General features: G+C 38.9%; 1 protein-coding gene across 1 annotated transcript; it reads left to right on the forward strand.

Moving 5' to 3' along the window:
- The first annotated feature begins 8244 nt into the window (after positions 1-8244).
- FIBIN (fin bud initiation factor homolog) lies at positions 8245-15949 on the forward strand. The gene has a single exon (XM_053720387.1). The coding sequence runs from the start codon at positions 8727-8729 to the stop codon at positions 9342-9344; it is 618 nt and encodes a 205-aa protein (XP_053576362.1). The 5' UTR covers positions 8245-8726; the 3' UTR covers positions 9345-15949.
- The last annotated feature ends 7906 nt before the right edge of the window (positions 15950-23855 follow it).

Genomic DNA, 23855 nt, shown 5'->3' on the forward strand with positions numbered 1-23855 from the left:
ACACTGGTTTACTCTTTCAGTCTGACCATTCGATTGTGGGTGGTGAGAAGTAGAGAGAGATATAGTAGTACCAAAATGTTTACAAAGTGACCTCCAAAATCGAGAAACGAATTGTACCCCTCTATCTGAAACAATATCAAGAGGAAATCCATGGATTCTTACAATATGTAGAATAAAAAGTTCAGAGAGTCTTTTGGCAGATGGTAATCCTGGCAAGGGTACAAAATGAGCCGTCTTAGTGAACCTGTCGACCACCACCCAGATAGTATTGTTCCCAGTGGACAAGGGAAGATCGGTAATAAAGTCCATGGATACATGAGTCCAAGGCTGGTGAGGTATAGGCAATGGTTGGAGTAATCCTGAAGGAAGTTGGCGTGGAGTTTTGTTCATGGCACATTGTGTGCATACTGAGACGTAATCCTTCACATCTTGAGAGAGTGTAGGCCACCAGACATGTTGTTTGAGGTTTCGAGTGGTAATACTGATGCCAGGATGTCCAGAAAGGGGACTATCATGAGCCCAAAATAAAATCTTGGAACGAAGGCGTTCAGGAACAAAGAGTAAACCATTGGGAGGTTTACAGGACAAAGGAAGACGCTCTTGAGCGGACTGTAATTCTTGTAACCAAGAAGTTGTTAACTGGGCAATGACTTCATGAGGTTGGAGAATGGTACCAGACTCAGGAACTGGGGTATCTTGAAATTGTCTGGAAAGTGCGTCTGCTTTAATATTTTTTGAACCAGGTATGTAAGACAAATTATAGTGAAACCGAGAGAAGAATAAGGACCAGCGTGCTTGCCTGGAATTTAGTCGTTTGGCTGTTTGGAGATACAGAAGGTTCTTATGATCAGTAAGTATAGTAAATGGCAAAGAAGTACCTTCCAGCCAATGTCTCCATTCATCCAATGCCATCTTGATGGCAAGTAACTCTTTATTCCCTACGTCATAGTTAAATTCGGAAGGAGTGAATTTTTTAGAGAAAAAAGCAACAGGATGAATCCTTCCAGTCTCTGGTATTCGTTGAGACAGAACCGCTCCAGCAGCAACAGAGGAAGCATCCACCTCCAGAATAAATTGAAACTCAGGATTTGGATGACGAAGGATAGGAGCTGAGGAAAAAGCTTCTTTGAGAGATTCAAAAGCTTCTATAGCCTCAGACGGCCATACTTTACAGTTTTGTCCTTTTCTTGTGAGAGAAGTAAGAGGAGAAGTAATAGTAGCAAAATTCTTGATGAACTTTCTGTAATAATTGGCGAAGCCTAGGAAACGTTGTAAAGCCTTCAAAGAATCAGGTCTAGGCCAATCCAAAATGGCAGAAAGTTTAGTAGGGTCCATTTCGAATCCAGATGCCGATATTACATAACCCAGAAAGGGTATGATTTTTTGATGGAAAGAACATTTCTCCAGTTTAGCAAACAGATGGAATTCTCTTAGACGTTGAAGTACTTTCTTGACGTGGTGCACATGATCTTGGTGGTTCTGAGAAAAAATTAAGATGTCGTCCAGGTATATGATAACAAAAATATTCAAAAAATCACGAAAGATCTCATTTACAAAATGCTGGAAAACCGCCGGAGCATTGCATAGCCCAAAGGGCATGACCAAATATTCATAATGCCCAAATCGAGTGTTAAAGGCAGTCTTCCACTCATCTCCTTTGCGTATACGGATCAAGTTGTATGCACCACGTAGGTCGAGTTTGGTGAAAATGGTGGCTCCCTGAAGATAAGTAAAAAGTTCAGGAATAAGGGGCAGAGGATAACTGTTCTTGATGGTAATCTGATTCAATCCACGATAATCAATACAGGGTCTTAATCCGCCATCCTTTTTTCCCACAAAAAAGAAACCAGCCCCTACAGGGGAAGAGGAGGGTCGAATAAATCCTCTAGCCAGATTGTCTTTTATATATTCTTCCAGAGCCATGTTTTCTGGTTTAGAAAGTGGATATGTTTTGCCTCGAGGATAGGCAGCCCCAGGAAGGAGGTCAATGGGACAATCAAAAGGGCGATGAGGAGGAAGACGTTCCGCTTCTTTTTTGGAGAAGACATCCACAAAGTCATGGTAATGCATAGGTAAGGATTCCGGAGTTTCAACTGTGAGAGCAATAGTGAGTGGTAACTTAGTAATCTCTTGAAGACATTTAGTCTGGCATGTAGATCCCCAGGAAGTGAGTTCACCGAAAGTCCAAGAAAAAATGGGATTGTGAATCTGGAGCCAGGGTAATCCCAAGATAATGGGAAATTGCGGAGTGGGAATGACATCGAAACAAATTGTCTCAGAATGAAGTATTCCTACGGTGAGGATTAAGGGTTGAGTAGAAAACTGAATGTATCCAGAACCCAAAGGATCTCCACTGACCGTAGAGACTGAAATGGAATACTCCTTCTTTAGTAAGGGTATAGAATGAGTAGAAACAAATGTAGAGTCAATGAACACACCTCCAGCACCGGAATCAATTAGGGCTTGGGTATAGATCTTCTTTTGTCCAATTAGAAGAGTTACTGGAACAAAGAGTTTCTTGTATAGGGAATGACCACTATTTTGGCTTAACTCAGTTCCCTGGACTAGAGTTAAGCCCTGGCTTTTACTGGCCTAGTAGGACAATCCCTTAATAAATGTCCTTTAAGGCCACAGTACAGACATAAGCCAAGAGTCCGTCTTCTTAAGCGTTCAGTCTCAGTTAATTTTATACTTCCTACTTCCATGGGTTCAGCCTGATCAGTAGTAGGAGAGGCTGGAGTGACTGGACTAGAAAAACGAGGAGCTAAACGAAAAGGAGTTCGAGTGGCAGTCCTCTGTGTTCTATCCTTTTCTTGTTGGCGTTCACGAAACCTGGCGTCGAGACAGATACAGAGATTTATTAAGGCTTCTAAGGACTCTGGAAGTTCACGATACACCAATTCATCCTTGAGACGCTCAGAAAGTCCTTTACGGAAAGCGGCTCTGAGTGCTCCCTGATTCCAAGTGGTTTCAGAGGCAAGGGTGCGGAACTCAATTGCATATTGAGAGACTGGTTGATTTCCTTGACGTAAATCCAGGAGAGTTGCTTCAGCAGCGGATGACCTTCCAGGTTTATCGAATACGTTTGAGAATGTAGATAGAAATGTATCAACATCCAACAGTATAGGATCATTCTTTTCTAGCAAAGGTGACACCCAAGCCAAGGCTTTTCCTTTCATTAAGGAAATAAGAAACGTGATTCTAGAAGAGGCAGTAGCAAAGAGAGTAGGGCTATTTCGGAAATGAAGACGGCATTGATTCAAAAAGCCTCTACATTCTTCAGGATTCCCATCATATTTATCCGGAAGAGGAATCCTGGGACTTAGTTGTACCTGAGACTGATTGTTAGGAATCGGAGGAGGTAATGCCTCAATCGGATTTGGATTGGGATTAGGATTGGGAGGTGCGGTAGCAACCAAATTTTGTAATAGAGCAGTAATTTGATCAAGTTTAGTGTCCAGAGACTGCAAGTGAGTGGCATGAGAACCCAAGAGCTGTCCCTGGTGAGCCACGGCCATAGATAATTCAGTGGGGTCCATTTTTATGGCCCGTTTGTAATGTCAGCCGCTCTGGAATCAATCCGGGATGTAACCCAACTGCTAGCGTGAATTGAAAGCACACGCTAGCACACTGAGAAATATCCAGGACGTGACCCACTCAGGAAGCAGATTAGAAGATAACAAAAATGAATATTGTTCCAGAATGCAGGAAAGCCACAAAGGATAAAACGTCCCTTTAAGTAGTACAAAGAACAAAAAGGAAATGCTCTTACTTTGAAGCTTCTGAAAAAGGTCCTCTTTAGCAGGCTTGTAAAACAAAGGAAAAGTTCTCTTTTGCAGCTTGTAAAAGTATAATGTCCCTTTAAGCAGGTTTATAACAAACAGAAAGGCAAAGTTCTCTTTTGCAGCTTGTAAAAGTAAATGTCCCTTTTAAGCAGGTGTATAACAAACAGAAAGGCAAAGTTCTCTTTTGCAGCTTGTAAAAGTATAATGTCCCTTTAAGCAGGTTTATAACAAACAGAAAGGCAAAGTTCTCTTTTGCAGCTTGTAAAAGTAAATGTCCCTTTTAAGCAGGTGTATAACAAACAGAAAGGCAAAGTTCTCTTTTGCAGCTTGTAAAAGTAAATGTCCCTTTTAAGCAGGTGTATAACAAACAGAAAGGCAAAGTTCTCTTTTGCAGCTTGTAAAAGTAAAATGTCCCTTTAAGCAGGTCTTGTTTAACAAAGAATAGGTTTAAAGGTAAAGGCCAAAGCAAGGTCAGGCAGGCAGAAGTCGGAATCCAAATATCAGCAAAAGGTATAGGCAAAAGACAGGGTCAGGCAAGCAGAAGTCGGCATCCAAGAGACAGCAAAAGGGTAATAGCTACAGGCAAGGTCAGGCAGGCAGAAGTCAATGTCCAAATATCAGCAAGTAGGGATTAGGCAAGAGGCTTGGTCAGGCAGGCAGAAGTCGGTACACAGAAGAATAAAACTGATATGGTACTCACAATCCAGGGAAACAAACAAACGGGCCCAGATTCAGATCTCCCGCCGAGATTTAAAGGGCAGGAGCGTAACCGTCATCAGAGGGGTGTGAGAGAAAGCGTCATGTTGCTAAGCAACATGACGTCAGAGACACAGAGGAGTTCCGGGAGCCGCGGCGACACGGCGATGAACGGAAGCGCTCATGACAACAATATTAGTGTGTACTAAAACACACCTCACATGGATGTGGATGACAATTATACAGATTTATGGTGAACTATAAGAATATTTATTTATTTTTTGGCTTCTTGGATGAGGGAGCTGAGGTGGCTGTAGTGGATTGCCTTGTTCTCCTGGTTTGAGAAGATTCTGATGTTTCTGCTAGTGTGCTGACCACAGATGATAGGCTGGAGGCAGTTTCCTGCTGGTGTGTAAAGTGCTCAACCAACACACCCAAGAGTTGATTTTGTTCTCTCCATCTATTGTGCATTTGCATCTGCATATCAGACAGAATTTGCATCATCTGTGATTGGTTATGAACACTTGCACTTAACAATGCTGCCATGTCCCTCTGTAGCTCTATTCATACGTTGTTTTCTCCTCTCTTGGCTCCTGATGAACCTTTCATGGTTCCTGAAGAACCTCTCTTGGCCTCTTTGTATGTTCTCCGTGCTTGTTATGAGCCTCCTCTGGAGTGCAATGTATTCCTCACTCAGGGGTGAATACAATGCATCCACAGGCTCTTAAGCAGCAGGTTCTAGGTGCTTGTGGGACAGGGTCACCTGCATCTGCTGTTGCTTGAGGTGCAGGGTCACCTGCATCTGCTGTTGCTTGAGGTGCAGGGCCAGCCTCAACTGCTGGTTCATGTGGTGGTGGGCCAGTTTCAACTGCTTGTTCATGTGGTGGTGGGCCAGCTTCAACTGCTGGTTCATGTGGTGGTGGGCCAGCTACAACTGCTGGTTCATGTGGTGGTGAGCCAGCTTCAACTGCTGGTTCATGTGGTGGCGGGCCAGCTTCAACTGCTGGTTCATGTGGGGCAGCTGTAGAATCTGCTCTATTTCCATCTGCCAATGGTGGAGCTCATCCAATTGCTGAGGATGGTGGAGCTCATCCAATTGCTGAGAATGGTGGAGCATGTATGGTTGGTTGATAGTCCCAATGATGACAAGTGTGTGACCACTCAGCCTGTCCAATTGGAACTTCCTGTGACATTGTGTGTGGGTGAAATCCCTGACTGCCATGAGATTGTGTTGTGGGGGGGGGGGGGATACATGGACCCTTTGTGGCTGTCTTGGCTCCCCCTCAAAGCCAAAGGGAAGATATTCCTCTGGCCAGGAATCTTGCCAGGGGTCATATGGCAATGGTGGTGGCATCACTCCCGGGTCCTCAACTGAAGCCATCCAACCATGCTAATGACTGGGAGCATACTGTTCTTGTGGTTGCCTGAAGGGTGGTGGTGGTGGTGGCGGCATGGATGTTTGCATCCTTGTGACAGGAGGTTCTGTGAAGGAGTCAAAGGATGAGATGGATTAGTAAAGTCAGATATATGTCCACGTGGGCATACAATATACATTGATACATGCTAGGTACTATACTGATTCTCATGTCAAACTCTATAACATGTGTCCTGTGTTAAACTGAGACATGTTAGTATTTCACTATTCCACCTCATATCATGAATTGCATTGTGTTAAGTAGAATTAATGTCAAATATAATTGTAGATATTTTTGTTAGTAGGCCAAATACCATGCTCCTCATTGTGTACATGAATGTGTGATATTAAAGGATGTTATATCTCAAATACATATAATACTGGTGTGTGGGATGTTACTCACCAGCATGATGTGCTGTGGTTGCAGCCCCTGAGTCACGAGCCCCTGGAAGTCCATGGACCGCTGTGATACTCAGGGACCTGCGTATCATCACCTGCCAGGTGTTATACTCAATATCCAGGGATGGACCACTGCCTGTTCCCCTCTGGTGCATAGCTTCCTGCCCCATCTTTTCTTTGACCCGCCGCTTGCAGTCATTCCACCGCTTTTTCAGGCCTTCAACAGTCCTCCTTTGCGGGGCCACACTGTTGACGGCACCCTCTTCCACCAACCATGCCTTTTTTCTCCATTTGGCACTGCCTTTGCCCTTCTCCTGCCCACAGAGGAAACTATAATTGTCCATGATGGCCTGGACTAGGGCAACATTTTCCACAAATGAGAAGTTGGGACATCTCAGCCTCTCATCCTCCATGGACACCTGGCCTGCTCTCTGTGATGTCCCTGGTGTGGGTTCCTCCCTATCCTCTCCCTCCTCCCCCCTTCTGTCCACATGTGCACCCTCTGTCCCTCTCCTAGATGTGCCTGGTCTCTGGGGCTCTCGGGCATCTCCCCTCCCATCATCCCTTCTAGCTCTCATTCTCTCCACTCCACTTACTCTCTGACGGGGACCCCACTGCTCCTCCTGTCCTCTCCAATACTCCTCTCCCTGCCACACCTCTCCCCTCCTCCCTACCTCTCCCTGCCATCCTCACACTAAATCACACTACACACACTCACACTCACTCCCAGTTCAATCACACACAATCACAACCAAACACTCAGCCTATCACACTGTGAAATTCAAATAAAATGTGTGAGGTGTTAGAAAAAAAAGTGTGGTGTATTTGTATATGTATGTATGCAAAATGTGTGCAATATGTACAAATATGTGTAAGTGTACAAGCTTAATCAAACAACAATGCGACCTAACTAACTCCTCTGTTTGCGTCTCTCTCTCTACTCTAACTAATCCTCCACTCCAGTGTAATGTGCTGTAGCTCAAAGAACAATCCAAACACACTGAAGAAAATGGCAGCTGCGCATGGGTTTATATATGAATTTTGAATATCGTAATTACGTGTCGCATTTATATTTGAAATCGCGGTTCATTTTTATGAGTGTTAGCCTAATTTGCATAAAACTACTCTTTATTGACACTTTCCGTGGACAAAATACTGGCGTAAGTTACTTGCGACGACTAAAATATGTATTTGCGCACATTTCAGAAGATCGCCAGTTTGTCCTACTTACGCCAGTTTAGCATCTAATGGCGCAGTATATGTAATACCCCGATGTGCGAGGTGAAATTACGGCCGGCGCGGGTTCCCTGCGCAGTATATTTGATCGTTGCTTTTAAGTTTTGCAGAGGTAGAATTGCCCTTTTGTAGCGCTATATAGTGGTGTATGGTACAGATTCTAGACGAATTGTGCATTTATTTCTTTACAAGAAAATACATGGTTATATAACAACATGTGACATTGATATATATTTTCTTAAGAAAATTATACTTCTTTATATTTCATTTTTTTATTTTATAATTCAGAATATCGTGTGGAAAATACTATTGTATTTATAACAAGTGAATTATTTTTCCAAGCACATAACTGGAATAGCACATTGTACATCAAGGCATCAGCAATGAGTGTTTATTTATAGCGACTGCACGTGTATCTGCTTGCTAACACTTTAAGTACCAGTGTAAATGAATAACTTACTGACTTTCTATAGACCCCAAAAACCCAAAAACAATTTGTAATAGTGTTGTGGATTTTATCATAAAGTATATATATCTTCACAGGAGGGGAGAAAACTACTAAATGTAGTTTTAATAACCAGGACCTACTGAAAGGATTTGTTTCCAAAACTGCTTCTTGGCTCCTTTGGTGACGAAATCATGCTGTAATTTGAGAACAGATACCTCTTCTAAAGCATATCACTAGCCAAAAAGAAACACACTGCATTAGCAATCCAGATGTTAAAACTGTGTAGTAACATGCAGCACTAAACAGAGAGCAAGCAGGCTCTCACCACAGACATAGAGCTTTCCTTCTGTAGCTCCAAAAAAAGACGTAACACTGCTGTATTTACATTTTGATCTCTTCTGTGTCTCTTAACCAAGATTGGATGCAGACTTAATTTTGTCTGCAAGCAGAGAAGAGCTTGGTTCATGCAGCCTGTCTGTTACACATAGATCTGGAGACCACAGGACATTTTTCGTTTTCAAGAAAGAAATAACTGCATGGAATTTAAAGGGTGGGCCTGGTGACCACAAAGGATTTGCACATTTGATGTGAATGTGATTAATTATATTAATTCAGCTATTGGATGCTTGAACATCTGGAGTTTTTAAAGCTCTGTGCATCTATAAAGAATTATTCAGGTGTCACAGTATAAGAGTAATTCATACTGAACAAAGCTGTTGGTGCTACTGAATCCTTTTTTTACTTCATTATGACTGGACTACAGTTATTGTGGATTGGATTTTTATGCAACCTGTGCCATGGGTTCTATAATGGACCTTTATTCCCAGAAATGTCAAATGGGACCCTGCATCACTATTTTGTTCCTGATGGGGATTATGAAGAAAATGATGACCCAGAGAAGTGTCAGATGTTGTTCAGAGTAAGGGATGAGAGGACCTGTGAGTATGGGGAAGGTCATGGTCTCTCTCTAAAGGATGAATTTGTAATTGTCAAACGACAAATAGAGGATGCAGAAAGAGTGCTTGAAAGCATAAGGAAAAGCATATCTTATGACCTTGATGGAGAAGAGAGTTATGGAAACTATCTTGGGAGGGAATCTTCTCAGATCAGTGAAGCCTTCTCCAACTCGGACAAGTCTTTGACAGAACTGGAAGTCAAATTTAAGCAGAGTCAAGATAACGAGAAAAACGAAGCCAAAAAAATAAATGACGACTTTGTGGATATGATGATTCATACAAGAGCTGTGCTTAAAGAAACCTTAGATATCTCATTGGGACTGAGGGACAAACATGAACTTCTATCTTTAACTATTCGAAGTCATGGAGCAAGATTGAGTAGACTGAAAAATGAGTATTTAAAAGTTTAAAAATCATTTGTTCTCAAGTTATGCATTTATAATTTATACAGATTCTCCTTGTAGATTTTCAGGAATACTTTTAAGTTTGAATAGGTATTTTGGTAAAATCAGGTATAAGCTATACCATTTGTGTAGTAGCTGTATTGAAAGGGTTAAACTCTTTTATAAAAATGATCTCTTTTATCACCAAATATCTAAATTAAACTTCCTTTTGGTGTCATTAAATTTCAGGTCCCTCCAGCACTAAAGATGTATAAAAAAAGCATACAGAGCGACAGGAAAATGTAACAGAAAAAAATGTTTTCATATATATATATATACATATATATTTAACCCCTTAGGTGTCAGAGAAGAGTGCAATGCTTTGCACATATTGGAGCCCTTTGTGGTACCTAATGGGTTAAATAGATACATTTTATGTCAACATTTTTGTTGATTCTTAAAATAGTTTAACTCATGATGAACCAGGGATCAGGATGCCTGGGTATGTATAACAGATCATTCCAGTATCAAATGAGTTACTTATAGAGATTTTTTTTAAACAGACCAGTAGTGCATTTAAGCAGGTTCTGTGTTATTAAAATGATATATACATTGTCTATTGGAAAATATAATTTATTGTATCTGATTGTTCAAGCAATCTAAAAAAAATAATACATGGTGAATAATGTAAAATGTGTATTGCTAAAAATATATATATTTGCCTTTGCAAATTTCTCTTACCAGTTCCTTAAAGCCTCTCCTGCCCATTTTATTATACCAATGTATAGAATTATTTTACATGAATATATATATATATATATATATATATTGAAACAAGATATGACAATATGCATTATAGAGACTGCTTGCTTACAGCATTGTAATTTAGCCTCTACCTTGTAGAAAAAAACCCTGATATCTTAAACAGAATTCAGGGAGCACTCCTTTAAAAGAAATATAATCAGATCTGTACTATAGATTATATACAACAAATCGTGATGTGGTTCTCCAAACCTTAGTGATTCAGCTATGTAGGCTAACTTATCAATAAACAGTATTGTTATCTATCCAAATTCTCAGAAAATGCATTCAAGTTATATTATATTACAGCCTTCTTTCAATAGTCAGAAACTGTAGAATTAACTTGTATTCATCGCAATCTTCCTATCCAGGAAATGCAGGGGTTAACAGACAGGAATTTCCAGAGCTGGATTACAGCACACAGCAGATTTGTATATACAAACGCCTTAAATAATAGTAATACCTCATCCTTGTGTTTTTCATGAGTCTTACACACACAAAATATTTTTCACAGGCGATATATTACTCCTTAAATACAAGTTCATATATTCACATTTTATTGGCTTTTAAAGGGAGTTTAGTGATCATAAACTTTATAGAGTCACATGAGTCATGTAGAACAAATTACAGTTTGGAAAGTTATATATATTTTTATTTTTTTACAGAAATTACTGAAGGGACAGAGGCTTCCTTATTTAGTTTTATAGACTTGATGCATAATTTAAAACATTTTCTATCACCTATAAAGTTTTTCAGTGAGTAGTTTGTCCTTCTATAATGCTGCAGTAAGAATAATACAAATGTCTCTTTAATAGCCAAAATTCCAGAAGGGTTTTAAAATTAATAACAGTCCCTTGTACAGCCTATAGTCTGAATAGAACAGTCTGTGTATCCCTTGCCTCGTTATCAATGGACTGCACATTGGAAATATCCTGTATAACACACAGTGTCACAGATCACTACATCTGGGAGGCTTCACTGTGACTGCCCATGAAAGGGGCATAATTATAGAGATTTATGTAAACATGTGTTAAATAACCTAGTCAATTATATCTGTTTTTTGTATAGATGTCATCTCTAGCTTATCATATCACACATAGGCTGTGTCAACATACAAAGCACACTACAGATATAGAAAGCCTGCCGGGGGCAGTGTATATTAGTCATCCTATTATAATAGGGATATTGTGAGCAATCTATTTCATACAATACTGTGCATATTATTGAATTCCTTTAATGTTTCATGATACAAGATAAAGTACTTTGTTATGCTATGTTCAGTTGTTTTGAAGTATTACACAATTTGATGAGCAAAGTCCATAAAATAACACAGAAAAATGTCTCATCATTTTGGTATTGACTTGAATATTATATTGAAGCCAATAAGCTTTGGTTCTGTATTTATTCCTACCTGATGAACTTTTAAAGGGACATTATACTCAGAATTGAATTCCTTATAAACTGCATCTATGCATAGTAAAAACAGCTTTGCAATGCACTTTTATTATTTATTTTGTCTGCTTTTCTTGTAATTTAAATTTGAAAATTTTTGTTTTCCCACTGCACTCAAGAAGTTGAAAATGTATTCCACAAATAGCAGAACCATGACCGTCTTACATGCTGCACTGTGATTGCTTGCTATCTGCATTTATTTATGTTTTTTATATATGTTGCTAAGTGTCCATAGCAAAAGAGATAAGATAAATTATACACAATAGGGTTTTCAAGGGCTGTGTCCAAGGACTGTAAAGCAAAAACTGTATCAAAATAACAATTTTAATTGACTTGAAAAAACTTAAAGGGACACTCAGGTTAAATTAAATTTAATGATTCAGATACAGCATGTAATTTTAAACAACTTTCCAATTTACTTCCATTAAAAAAAATGTGCACAGTCTTTTATACTTACAATTTTTGAGTCACCAGAACCTACTGAGCATGTGCAAGAATTCACAGACTATACGTATATGCATTTGTTATTGGCTGATTGCTATCACATGGTACAAGGGGAGTGGAAATATACATAACTTTGAAATTTGTTATAAAAAAATCTACTACTCATTTGAAGTTCAGACTAAGTGCTATTGCATTGTCCTGTTATCTTGCATTTGTTGCTTATGCAAATCTAATGTTTTGACTGGTCCTTTAAAGGGACATGAAACACAAATTGTTTCTTTTATGATTCATATAGATCATGTAGTTTTAACCAACCTTCTAATTTACTTCTATTATAACATTTTCCTTTTCTCTTGGTATCTTTTGTTGGAAAGCAGGGAAATAAGCTCAGGAGCGTGCTTGTGTCTGGAGTAATATATGGCAGCAGTTTTGCAAGAATGTTATCCATATGTAAGATCACTAGATGGCAGCATGTTTTCCTGCTATGTAGTGCTCCTGATACATACCTACCTAGGTATCTCTTCAGCAAAGTATATAATGGGAACAAAACAAATTTGATAATAAAATTACATTGGAAACATTTTTTTTTAAATTGTATGCTCTGTCTAAATCACAAAATAAACTTTTTGGGTTTCATATCCCATTAACTTTATATGCATATATTTTACAATGCAGTGCTTTATTGCTGATGCATTTAAACAATTGGTTTACTATCTCTTTAACCAATCCAGTATCTCTGTATTCAGATATATAGGGGTATGGCACATTAAATCTGATAGCAAGATGAAATATTTTTCCACTTTTATTCAAACCAGATTGATTTTTGGGATAACTATAGCCACTTTGGTCCTAAAAAAAAAGTAATTTGATCAAAATCCTTAAAGGGACATGAAACCCAAATTTTTTTCTTTCATGATTTAGAAAGAGTATACTATTATGAACAACTTTCTAATTTACTTCTATTATCTATTTTGCTTCATTCTCTTGATATTCTTTGCTGAAAAGCATATCTAGATATGTTTAGTAGCTGCTGATTGGTAGCTGCACATAGATGCCTCCTGTGATTGGTTCACTGTGTGCATTGCTATTTCTTCATTAAAGAATATCTAAAGAATAAAGCAAATTAGGTAATAGAAGTACATTGGAATGTTGTTTAAAATTATATTCTCTACCTTAATCATGAAAGAAAATGTTTGGGTATAGTGTCCCTTTAAGTACTATTGCATTACAGTGCACAAAACTAGTGGAAGAATAGAAAAATAAATCATAACGTTCATTAAAGGGACAGACTACACTAAAATTGTTTTTGTTTAAAAAGATAGATAATGCCTTTACTACCAATTCCCCAGCTTTGCACAACCAACATTGTTATAATAATATACTTTATAACCTTTAAATCTCTAAATTTCTGCCTGTTTCTAAGCCACTACGGACAGCCTCTTATCACATGCTTTGTTATTTGTTTTTCACAAGAGGAGAATGCTAGTTCATGTCGGCCATCTAGATAAACATTGTGCTCACGCCCGTGGGGTTATTTAAGAGTCAACACAACACTAATTGGCTAAAAGGCAAGTCAATCGATAATAAATAAAAAGTCATGTGATCAGAGCTGTCAGAAGATTCTTAGATACAAGGTAGTCACAGAGGTAAAAGGTGTATTAATATAACCGTGCTGGGGAATGGGTAATAAAGGGATTATCTGTCTTTTTAAACAATACAAATTATAGACTGTCCCTTTAACTTTGATCTATAATAATATGCCAAACAAACATTCATTGTCATTTCACCAAAAGTAGAAAGTTGCTTTTTGAAGCTATTGTAGAATATTATTAAATATACATAAGCCATATAGTATTACATTTTCCTTTGAAATTCCCAATTAAATTAAAAATAAGCAACAAGTATCAAATACAGAATCATCATGGAAAAGTACAATATATTTTTCTTCCACCAATATAATGCTACTATTCTGAATAGATATTATTTTTTATATATTTATAGAAAACTGATGTTTCTATTCTATTTAATTTGAGTTTGCAGTGGGAGCTTTTTGGCATAATTTTCTATTGCACTGCAACCCAATAAAGGAAACAACAGTTTAAATGACTTAAAGAGACATACAAACCAATATATATATATATATATATATATAAATATATATATATATATATATATATATATATATATATATATATATATATATTGAGATTCATATATATCATACAATTTTAAACAACTTTCCAATTTATGACTATGTTGAAGGAGCAGTAATGCATTACTGGGATCTAGCTGAAAGCCAATGTCAAAAGGCATTTCTGTGCAACCACCAATCAGCAGCTTCTGAGCCTACCTAGGTATAATTTTCAACAAAGGATGTAAAGAGAATGAAACAAATTAGATAAAAGAAATACATTGGAAAGTTATTTAAAATTGTATACTCATGAAAAAAAGGGTTTCATGTTCCTTTAAGCCACCCAAATTACAAATGATATAACAGAAGATCTGTTTTTCTTATAGTTAGAATGGGGGGGAGGGGCTTCACACCAGAAAAAAATATATGTAAATAGAAAATAACATATAATTGAATCAATATTAAGAATGTCTGTCAATGTTTTAAATGCAGATTTTTCACTTTACCAGTCCATGACGTGTGCAATTAACACTTTCATATAATTTGGGTAATTTTACACTTAAAGGGACATGAACATGTGTTACAGCATTTAACCCCTACAAGGAGAAAATTAAATACATTGTTAGTCAGCTCCAGAGCAACAATTCACTACTAGGAGGCGGAGCTAATCACCATCTAGCTCATAGTAGTACACTGTCCGGAATCTACCTAGCTATGGTTTTCAACAAAAGATAACAAGAAAGAAGCAAATTTCATAATAAAAGTTAACTGAAAAGTCTCCTAAAATTCCATGCCCTATCTTAATTTTAGACGTTCATGTCCCTTGAATTTCAATCATAAACCATAGGTTCCAACAAATTCCATAAGACTTTTTCAAGACAGACAGAAAGAAGACTGACAACTATTTCAGATACTCTTGTCAAATTCTACCAATGCAGCATTAGTGATGGTTTTGCAGTGCAGCGCCACTCAAGAACCACTTGATTGATTTGTCTAATAGTATTTTCTAATAGTTTTCTAATGCAAATGGGTTAAAATTTGAAAAAGTGCAAAAAAAAAAAAGACCCATGGGGCACTTTGTACAGCTTTTCTAATGCATTGTAATAGGCCAATAGATTCCCGACTATATCATCCTCAATTAAATGTATTCCTTTTGTTATTGCAGCCAGTGGCTGAACATGTAGACCAATATGCTGGTTCTCTGTTGTAGAACATATGGCCATACATAAATAAACACATGAAAATGCTGTACCCTATTCAGCTTTCAGGTTTAAAGGGGGTCAAGCTTAATCTGTTTATTTTAGTTCTATAACAAGAAATGCACAAATGGTCTGTGAAATAGAAGATCACTGTCTAATGAGCAAAACCCAGTGCTCTATTAGTGGACAGTGACAAACTTACAAACGATTACTATTTTTTCCCCCATACAGGAACATGTATATGAAATATCAGACAGTGTAATACATTTTAAGTGCTCTCTTTCAGATGAAAAACAATTATTTAAGCTATGGAATATTTGTGTAATTTTTGTAATATATTTTGTGTGTGAAGAAAGAAGAGAAAATATGAAAAATATGTTTCTTCTAATCATCTGTATTTGTTGGACTTTGTGCATGAAATTATTAAGTGCAGTTATCGTTAAACTTTTGCTGGCTTCCTAATATTTTAATGTTTATGTTATTAAGACAAAAGCAAAAGTCTATGGCAAGAAATTTCAAATATAGTAGACTGGCTAAAAGCATTGAGTATGAGGGCTGTCTGGCTTGTATAATGCTCATTTAACAATAAAGATTTATGAGAAGGGTTGGAGTGATCTGCTAATTCATCTGGATAATATTAAGGCTTCAAATAAACACACACTTTTATAGTAAAATTACTAAGGTCCATTAAGATAAACTACAGAATCCTTCCTATTTCTGAAAGGTCATTTCACAGTACATTGAAGAACGAAAAGGATTTTTTTAAAAGGCCGGTTCTACAGAGTGTGCTCAAAATAAACCCCAGATAAAGGGCCAGATTACGACTGGAGCGGAAACGTTTGCGTCCTAGTGATAAGGGGATTATAGTGGGTGTTTGCACTTGTCAGGCTTACCGCTCGTAAACACAATCACTTGAGCGCAAATGCGATTTACGGTAGAATGGTTACCGCATCCTAAGAGCTCTGGTTAACTGTTTCTCAAAACAAAAAACGTTCACAAAACACATCAAAAATACTTTACAAAGTAGACGTACACTCATAATAACACCACCTAATAAAAAATATTTTAAAAAAATATTGGATACCAAAGTTATAGCGTCTCAAAGTTATAAGGTGTTAGAAAAAAAAGGCAGGCAAAGGGATTTAACTTATATATATATAAATATATATAAATATATGTGTGTGTATACATATGTAATTTTGTATTATATGTGTATATATGTATTTACAGGTATATATGTATTTACAGACATATATACGCATATAAACACATAAATATATATGGATACATACATATATATAAGTGCATTGGAGACCTTTGCACTTAAGTAGATGAAAACATGTAAAAACATATTTATGCAATATTCACATGTAATTAAGTGCTTAACTGTGTGTTCAATGTAAACAGTTTACATTCCAATGTTCTTCACATAGCAGAATATGTTCTATTTATTTCTAAACAGATATTCATATATATATATATCTATACCTATATAAAATTATATATATATCAGGGCTCAAAATTTCACTCGCCTTCTCGAGTAGGCGAGTAGAATTTAAACAGGGGCAAGTGAAACATGGTACATTAACTCACTATTGCAGTCAGCCTAACAGCTTATAGTAGTAGCAGCGTAGAGTAGCGTAGTTGAAGATTATGCACGCCGCTCGCTAGTTCTTATAGCACCCCCAACATTAAGCCATGCCCAGTGGATCTGCTTCTCTACAGCCAGTTTACTATTGCAGTCAGCCTGAGCCTAACAGCTTGTAAGAGTAGCAGCGTAGCGTAGTTGAATATTAAGCACCGCCTTGTAGGTGGAGCACTCCAGTGTTGCCTCAAGTCACTGAGGAGAAGCGCGGCAGGATGTAGGTAATTATATATGTTATTTGGCCCCTGCTTGGTTCACCGCATATTCTTACTACTAGTGTAATTCTAATAGGCTCAGTTTGCTCTCCCCTCCTTTCTACCGGAACTCCTGTGAAGCTTGTGCCTCTGTTATTCTTACTGAGGGATTCCCCCCTTTGCAGACAACACTGTTAGCAAAGAGGGGAATGCCTCAGTAAGAACATCAAAGGCACAGCCAGGAGCTCCAGTAGAGAGGAGGGGAGACCACATTGAACCCACTAGGATTACTTAAAGGGACACTGTAGTCAGAAATGATATGCAAATAAAATCGTAGTATAGTTTTAAAACTTCTATTTTCTAATGTACTTCATTTATTAAATATGTACCCTTTGGCCAATAATTTACTTTGAAATATTAATTGTTTCCCAACCTACTTGTATGTCAGCCGCTACGGATTACCAATCCGTGCTGACAACTGCAGTTGTAAGATAGCAGTTTTTCTGAACTAATGCGCATGCGCGAGTTACCGCAGCGTCACAGGAAACGTCACCATCTGCAGTAGAATAAGGCAAGTAGAATCTATCAGCAGCAGTCAAGTGAGCTGCGCACATCACGTAAATACATAGCTTACGATCGCTTCCAGAATCGCCCTAGAGTAAACGAGCAAACTATACTTAAAATGAAAACTAGCAGGTACGCTCAGCACTTTTCCGGCCCAGCGTACCTGGTTTTCAATCCGCCGCCCTGGAGGCAGCGGATCCCATAGGAATCAATGGGAGTCTGACCATAGCGAAAGTTCAGGTTCGCTGCTGCCAGACATCAGCCAATCAGATTCAAGTTCAATCCGATTGGCTGAACCAATCAGATTGAACTTGAATCTGATTGGCTGATTCAGTCAGCCAATCAGATTTTTCTACCTTAATTCCGATTGGCTGATAGAATCCTATCAGCCAATCGGAATTCGAGTGACGCCATCTTGGATGACATCACTTAAAGGTACTGTCATTCGTCGTTAGTCGTCGGGAAGAAGAGGATGGATCCGCGTAGGCTCCTCTGAAGATGGCTCCGCTCTGCTCCGCTCAGGATGGATGAATGAAGATTGAAGACGCCGCCTGGATGAAGACTTCTATCGGATGGAAGATTTCTTCAGCGCCGCCTGGATGATGACTTCATCGGATGCAAGATTTCTTCAGCGCCCCTTGGATGATGACTTCTGCCGCTCCGGATCTCCTCTTCGGTTCCATCGGTGGTCGGCTGGCTGAACACAACTCAAGGTAGGATGATCTTCAGGGGGGTAGTGTTAGGTTTATTTAAGGGGGGTTGGGTTAGATTAGGGGTATGTGGGTGGTGGGTTTTAATGTTGGGGGGGTTGTATTTTTCTTTTACAGGCAAAAGAGCAGTTTTCTTTGGGGCATGCCCTGCAAAAGGCCCTTTTAAGGGCTGGTAAGGTAAAAGAGCTTTGAACTTTTTTAATGTAGAATAGGGTAGGGCATTTTTTTATTTTGGGGGGCTTTGTTATTTTATTAGGGGGCTTAGATTAGGTGTAAGTATCTTAAAAATGTTGTAATATTTGTTAAATGTTTGTAACTTATTTTTTTATTTTTTGTACTTTAGTTAGTTTATTTAATTGAATTTAATTGTAGTTATTTGTAGGTAATTAATTTAATTAATTTAATGATAGTGTAGTGTTAGGTTTAATTGTAACTTAGGTTAGGATTTATTTTACCGGTAATTTTGTATTTCTTTTAGCTAGGTAGTTATTACATAGTTAATAACTATTTAATAACTATTCTAACTAGCTAAAATAAATACAAAGTTACTTGTAAAATAAATATAAATCCTAAGATAGCTACAATTTAATTATTAATTACATTGTAGCTATTGTAGGGTTTATTTTACAGGTAAGTATTTAGTTTTAAATAGGATTAATTTATTAAAGTATAGTGTAGTGTTAGGTGTAATTGTAACTTAGGTTAGGATTTATTTTACAGGTAAATTTCTCTTTTTTTTAGCTAGGTAAGCTATTAAATAGTTAATAACTATTTAATAGCTATTGTACCTAGTTAAAATAAATTGAAAGTTGCCTGTAAAATAAAAATAAATCCTAAGATAGCTACAATATTATTATTATTTCTATTGTAGCTATATTAGGGTTTATTTTAAAGGTAAGTATTTAGTTTTAAATAGGATTCATTTAGTTAATAAGAGTTACATTTATTTAGATGTATTTAATTAATATTTAAGTTAGGGGGGTGTTAGGGTTAGTGTTAGACTTAGGTTTAGGGGTTAATCATTTTATTACAGTGGCGGTGGTGTAGTGGGGGCAGGATAGGGGTTAATAAATTTATTATAGGTGGCGGCGGTATAGGGGGGGCAGGATAGGGGTTACTAGGTATAATGTAGGTGGCGGTGGGCTTCGGGAGCGGCGGTTTAGGGGTTAATACATTTATAAGAGTTGCGGCGGGGTCTAGGAGCGGCGGTTTAGGGGTTAGTAACTTTATTTAGTTGCGGGGGGCTCCGGGGGCGCCGGTATAGGGGGTAGAACAGTGTAGTATAGTGTGGGTGCTTAGTGACAGCTTATCAATAAAGCTGTCAAAAAGCCGAAGAGCAGCGAGATCGGATGAGTTATAACTATCACAGTCCGCTGCTCATCGCCCCGTACTTGGTGCGCAGCTTTTTGACAGCTTTTTTGATAACTTTGGCGAACGTAAATTGTAAACAGCCGTACAATATTTAGCTAGATATAAGACGTGTCAATTTTATCTAATACGTAGAAAGTCTGGATAACCGACAGATGTGGGTAACTTTGGCTTCTACAATTACAAATGCGCATGCGCGATATAGCTGAATTGATGCGCAGGCTTATTAGGAAGGGTTATGCTGGTAATGATATGCATAGGAGCGAAATGTTATTGGTCAATCATTTCATATACACACTATGCCGAAAACGATGGGCTGGGAAAGGTGACGTCATGGCCGGGTAATATTTAGTTAAAATATAAGGTTTGTAAGCTTCGTTTTATACAAAATATAGGTTAGTAGCTTTTAATAGATGATAATTATACAAAATATGGGACTATTGAGTAACGAAAAAAGTAAAAAACAGTAATCCTTTAATGAAAGCTATTTAAGCTATTTAATGGCACCCCCAACATTAATCCATGCCCAGTGAATCTGCTCAAAGTGAAGTAGCAAGAACATCCATGATTACAGCATCTCTCCTTGCTTTTCTATATACATCTTTGTAGATAACTTGACAGGAATCCAATAGATATATGCAGATAAAGTGACACACCTCCTCTTAGGTGCAAGTGCTTAGCACAAAAGTGCTACATTAGTGAGGTCATGTGACTGCAGCTCACACACACAGCTGCACTTCAGGGGAGTTTAAGTGTGGATTTACTTGAATTATGTCATTATATTTCAGTTAATAATATTATCAACATTTATTATCTACTCCATGAAAACACTGCTCTTTCAGTTCACTGGCATTGCTCAACAACTATCCAGAAGTGGACACATGCATTGTAGTATTTTTTTTAATAATCCTTCAGAGAATATGTTGAAGCCCCTTATGAATGCAAGTAAAATATGTCTGTGCAGAGCTTTTGAAATGTGGCACTTGACTAGTGATATACTGGGCAAATATAAGATGCTATTTTAATCTGCCTTGCTTATTTTTTAGTTTTGTTTTTTAATTGTGATTATACAATTTAAAAGGAGAGTAGTCACTGTACCTGGGCTACTGGGTAATACTTTCCCCCTGGGCCAAAAGTTAACAGCCCCCCAATGCATGCACCTAAAATTCTGGAGTCCCAGACCCTCAGCACATTGTTACCTGATTAAAACCCTAAAACCCTGTGCGGCGCTAAAAGTTACATATTAGTTAAAGGGTGGGCATCAAAATAATGTTAGGACTTGGTATAGTGATCCCTACGCTATGTTCTATTGCTGTCAGGGTGCCAGGAATCAGACTGAGACGAGAAGTACAAAAATAATCACACCTTTATTAATAGCAAAAAATAATAAAAAGTCCACAAGTTAAATAACAAGCCAGGAGTCAAAACCAGAGCTGGAAGTCAGACGAGCCGAGTCAGGAGCCAAAGCGAATAGTCAGATGAGCCGGAATCAGGAACAAGGAAAACAGCAGAGTCAGGAACAAGCCAGGGATCAGGAACCAGGAAGGACGTCAGGCTGCCAGGTAATACACAGGAACTCTCACAAACAGGTCTGAGACAACGCAAAGGCAAAGCATACTGAACAGAGGCCCTTGAAATAATAAGTGATGACATCACAATTCTGAGACTGCATCCTTTCTCACATGGATGATGCACACCAGTCTGGCCATAAAAGGAAGTGCAGGAAATGAGCAGCATCTCCCACAATGCACCATAGTCAGGAAGAGAGGTGAGTACAATGGCTGCCAGCAACACATGGCAAACACAACAGGGAAAAAACCCTGACAGTACCCTGCCCTCAACGACCCCTCCCCGCAGGAGGACAAAAGGCTTATTGGGGAAACGGGCATGGAAGGCACGGAGGAGGGCAGAAGCATGAACATCAGAGGAGGGAACCCAAGAACGCTCCTCTGGACCATAGCCCCTCCAGTGAACCAAATACTGTACACGGCCCCTGGACATACGATAGTCAATAATGCTGCAAACCTCATACTCCTCATGGTTGTCAACAAAGATAGGATGGGGACGAGGCAACACAGTGGTAAACTGATTACAAACCAATGGTTTCAAGAGGGAGACATGAAAATCATTGGAGATGCGCATAGCAGGAGGAAGGTCAAGAGCGTAGGCCACAGGATTAACCTATCAGAGTATTTGAAAAAGACCAACATAACGGGGAGCCAATTTATTGGAAGGCACACAAAGGTTAAAGTTGTGGAAGGACAGCCAAACTCTCTCACCAACCTGGTAGGAAGGTGCGGGCAGACGCCTACGATCAGCCTGGAACTTTTGGCGCTGCATAGAATGATGAAGGCAATCCTTAATCTGCACCCACGTGGAACGGAGTTGCCGGAGATGCTCCTCCAAAGCCGGAATACCCTGAGACATGAATGAATCGGGCAACAAGGATGGTTGAAACCCATAATTCGCCACTGTTCCAGAGCTTGATTAGACCATTCCGCAGCCCCATTGGATTGAGGGTGATATGCCGAGGAGAAGGAAAGCTGGATCCCCATTTGAGCACAAAAGGAACGCCAAAATTTGGAGACAAACTGTCTACCCCGGTCTGACACTATCTCCTTGGGTAACCCATGTAAACAGAAGACCTCCCGGGCAAAAACTGAAGCAAGCTCCTGAGCGGTAGGCAGCTTCATCAAGGGAATGCAATGTGATATTTTAGAAAAACGGTCAACCACCATAAGGATAACAGTATTGCCATTGGAAACAGGGAGCTCGACAATGAAGTCCATGGAAAGATGTGTCCAAGGACGCTCACCATTAGCAATAGGTTGAAGAAGACCCACAGGAAGACGTCGAGGAGTCTTATTCTGTGCACAAACTGAGCAGGAGGCAACATACGCAGCAACATCAGAACGAAGACCTGGCCACCAGAATTGTCGAGTGACAGACCAAATCATTTGGTTCTTGCCTGGGTGACCTGTGGCTTTAGAATAGTGGTAAGTGTGCAAAAGTTTAGTTCGAAGATTCTCAGGAACAAAACACTTACCACTAGGTTTCTCAGGAGGTGCATTGGTTTGTGCAGCCAGGATCTCCTCCCCCAAGGGAGAAGTCAAATTAGTACGTATGGTAGCCAAAATATGGTCAGGAGGTATAACAGGAGTAGGTACAGACTCCTTCTTGAACAGAGGCAAAAATTGTTGAGAGAGGGCATCAGCCCTAACATTCTTACTACCAGGCAGGTAGGAGACCACATAATTAAACCGAGACAAAAATAGCGCCCATCTGGCCTGTCGGGGCGACAAATGTTTTGCTTCAGATAGATAAGTTAAATTCTTGTGGTCAGTAAGAATGAGCACTGGCATGCTAGTACCCTCAAGAAGATGCCTCCATTCCTTAAGTGCCAAAATTATGGCCAGTAATTCCCTGTCGCCAATTTCATAATTGCACTCCGCTGGAGACAATTTCTTAGAGAAGAAATCACACGGATGCAAGGAACCGTCAGGCGTAGGACGTTGAGACAAGAGGGCACCTACTCCAGTCTCAGACGCATAGACCTCAAGAATGAAAGGCTGGACAGGGTTAGGATGAGCCAGAACTGGAGCGGCAGCAAAGGCAGTCTTAAGACTATCAAAGGCCTTTGCGTAATGTCAGGGTGCCAGGAATCAGACTGAGACGAGAAGTGCAAAAATAATCACACCTTTATTAATAGCAAAAATATAAAAAAGTCCACAAGTCAAATAACAAGCCAGGAGTCAAAACCAGAGCTGGAAGTCAGACAAGCCGAGTCAGGAGCCAAAGCGAATAGTCAGATGAGCTGGAATCAGGAACATGGAAAAGAGCAGAGTCAGGAACAAGCCAGGGATCAGGAACCAGGAAGGACGTCAGGCCGCCAGGTAATACACAGGAACCCTCACAAACAGGTCTGAGACAACGCAAAGGCAAAGCATACTGAACAGAGGCCCTTTAAATAATAAGTGATGACATCACAATTCTGAGACTGCATCCTGTCTCACATGGATGATGCACACCA

This window comes from Bombina bombina, chromosome 7 (genome assembly GCF_027579735.1).
Source record: "Bombina bombina isolate aBomBom1 chromosome 7, aBomBom1.pri, whole genome shotgun sequence".
NCBI lineage: Eukaryota > Metazoa > Chordata > Amphibia > Anura > Bombinatoridae > Bombina > Bombina bombina.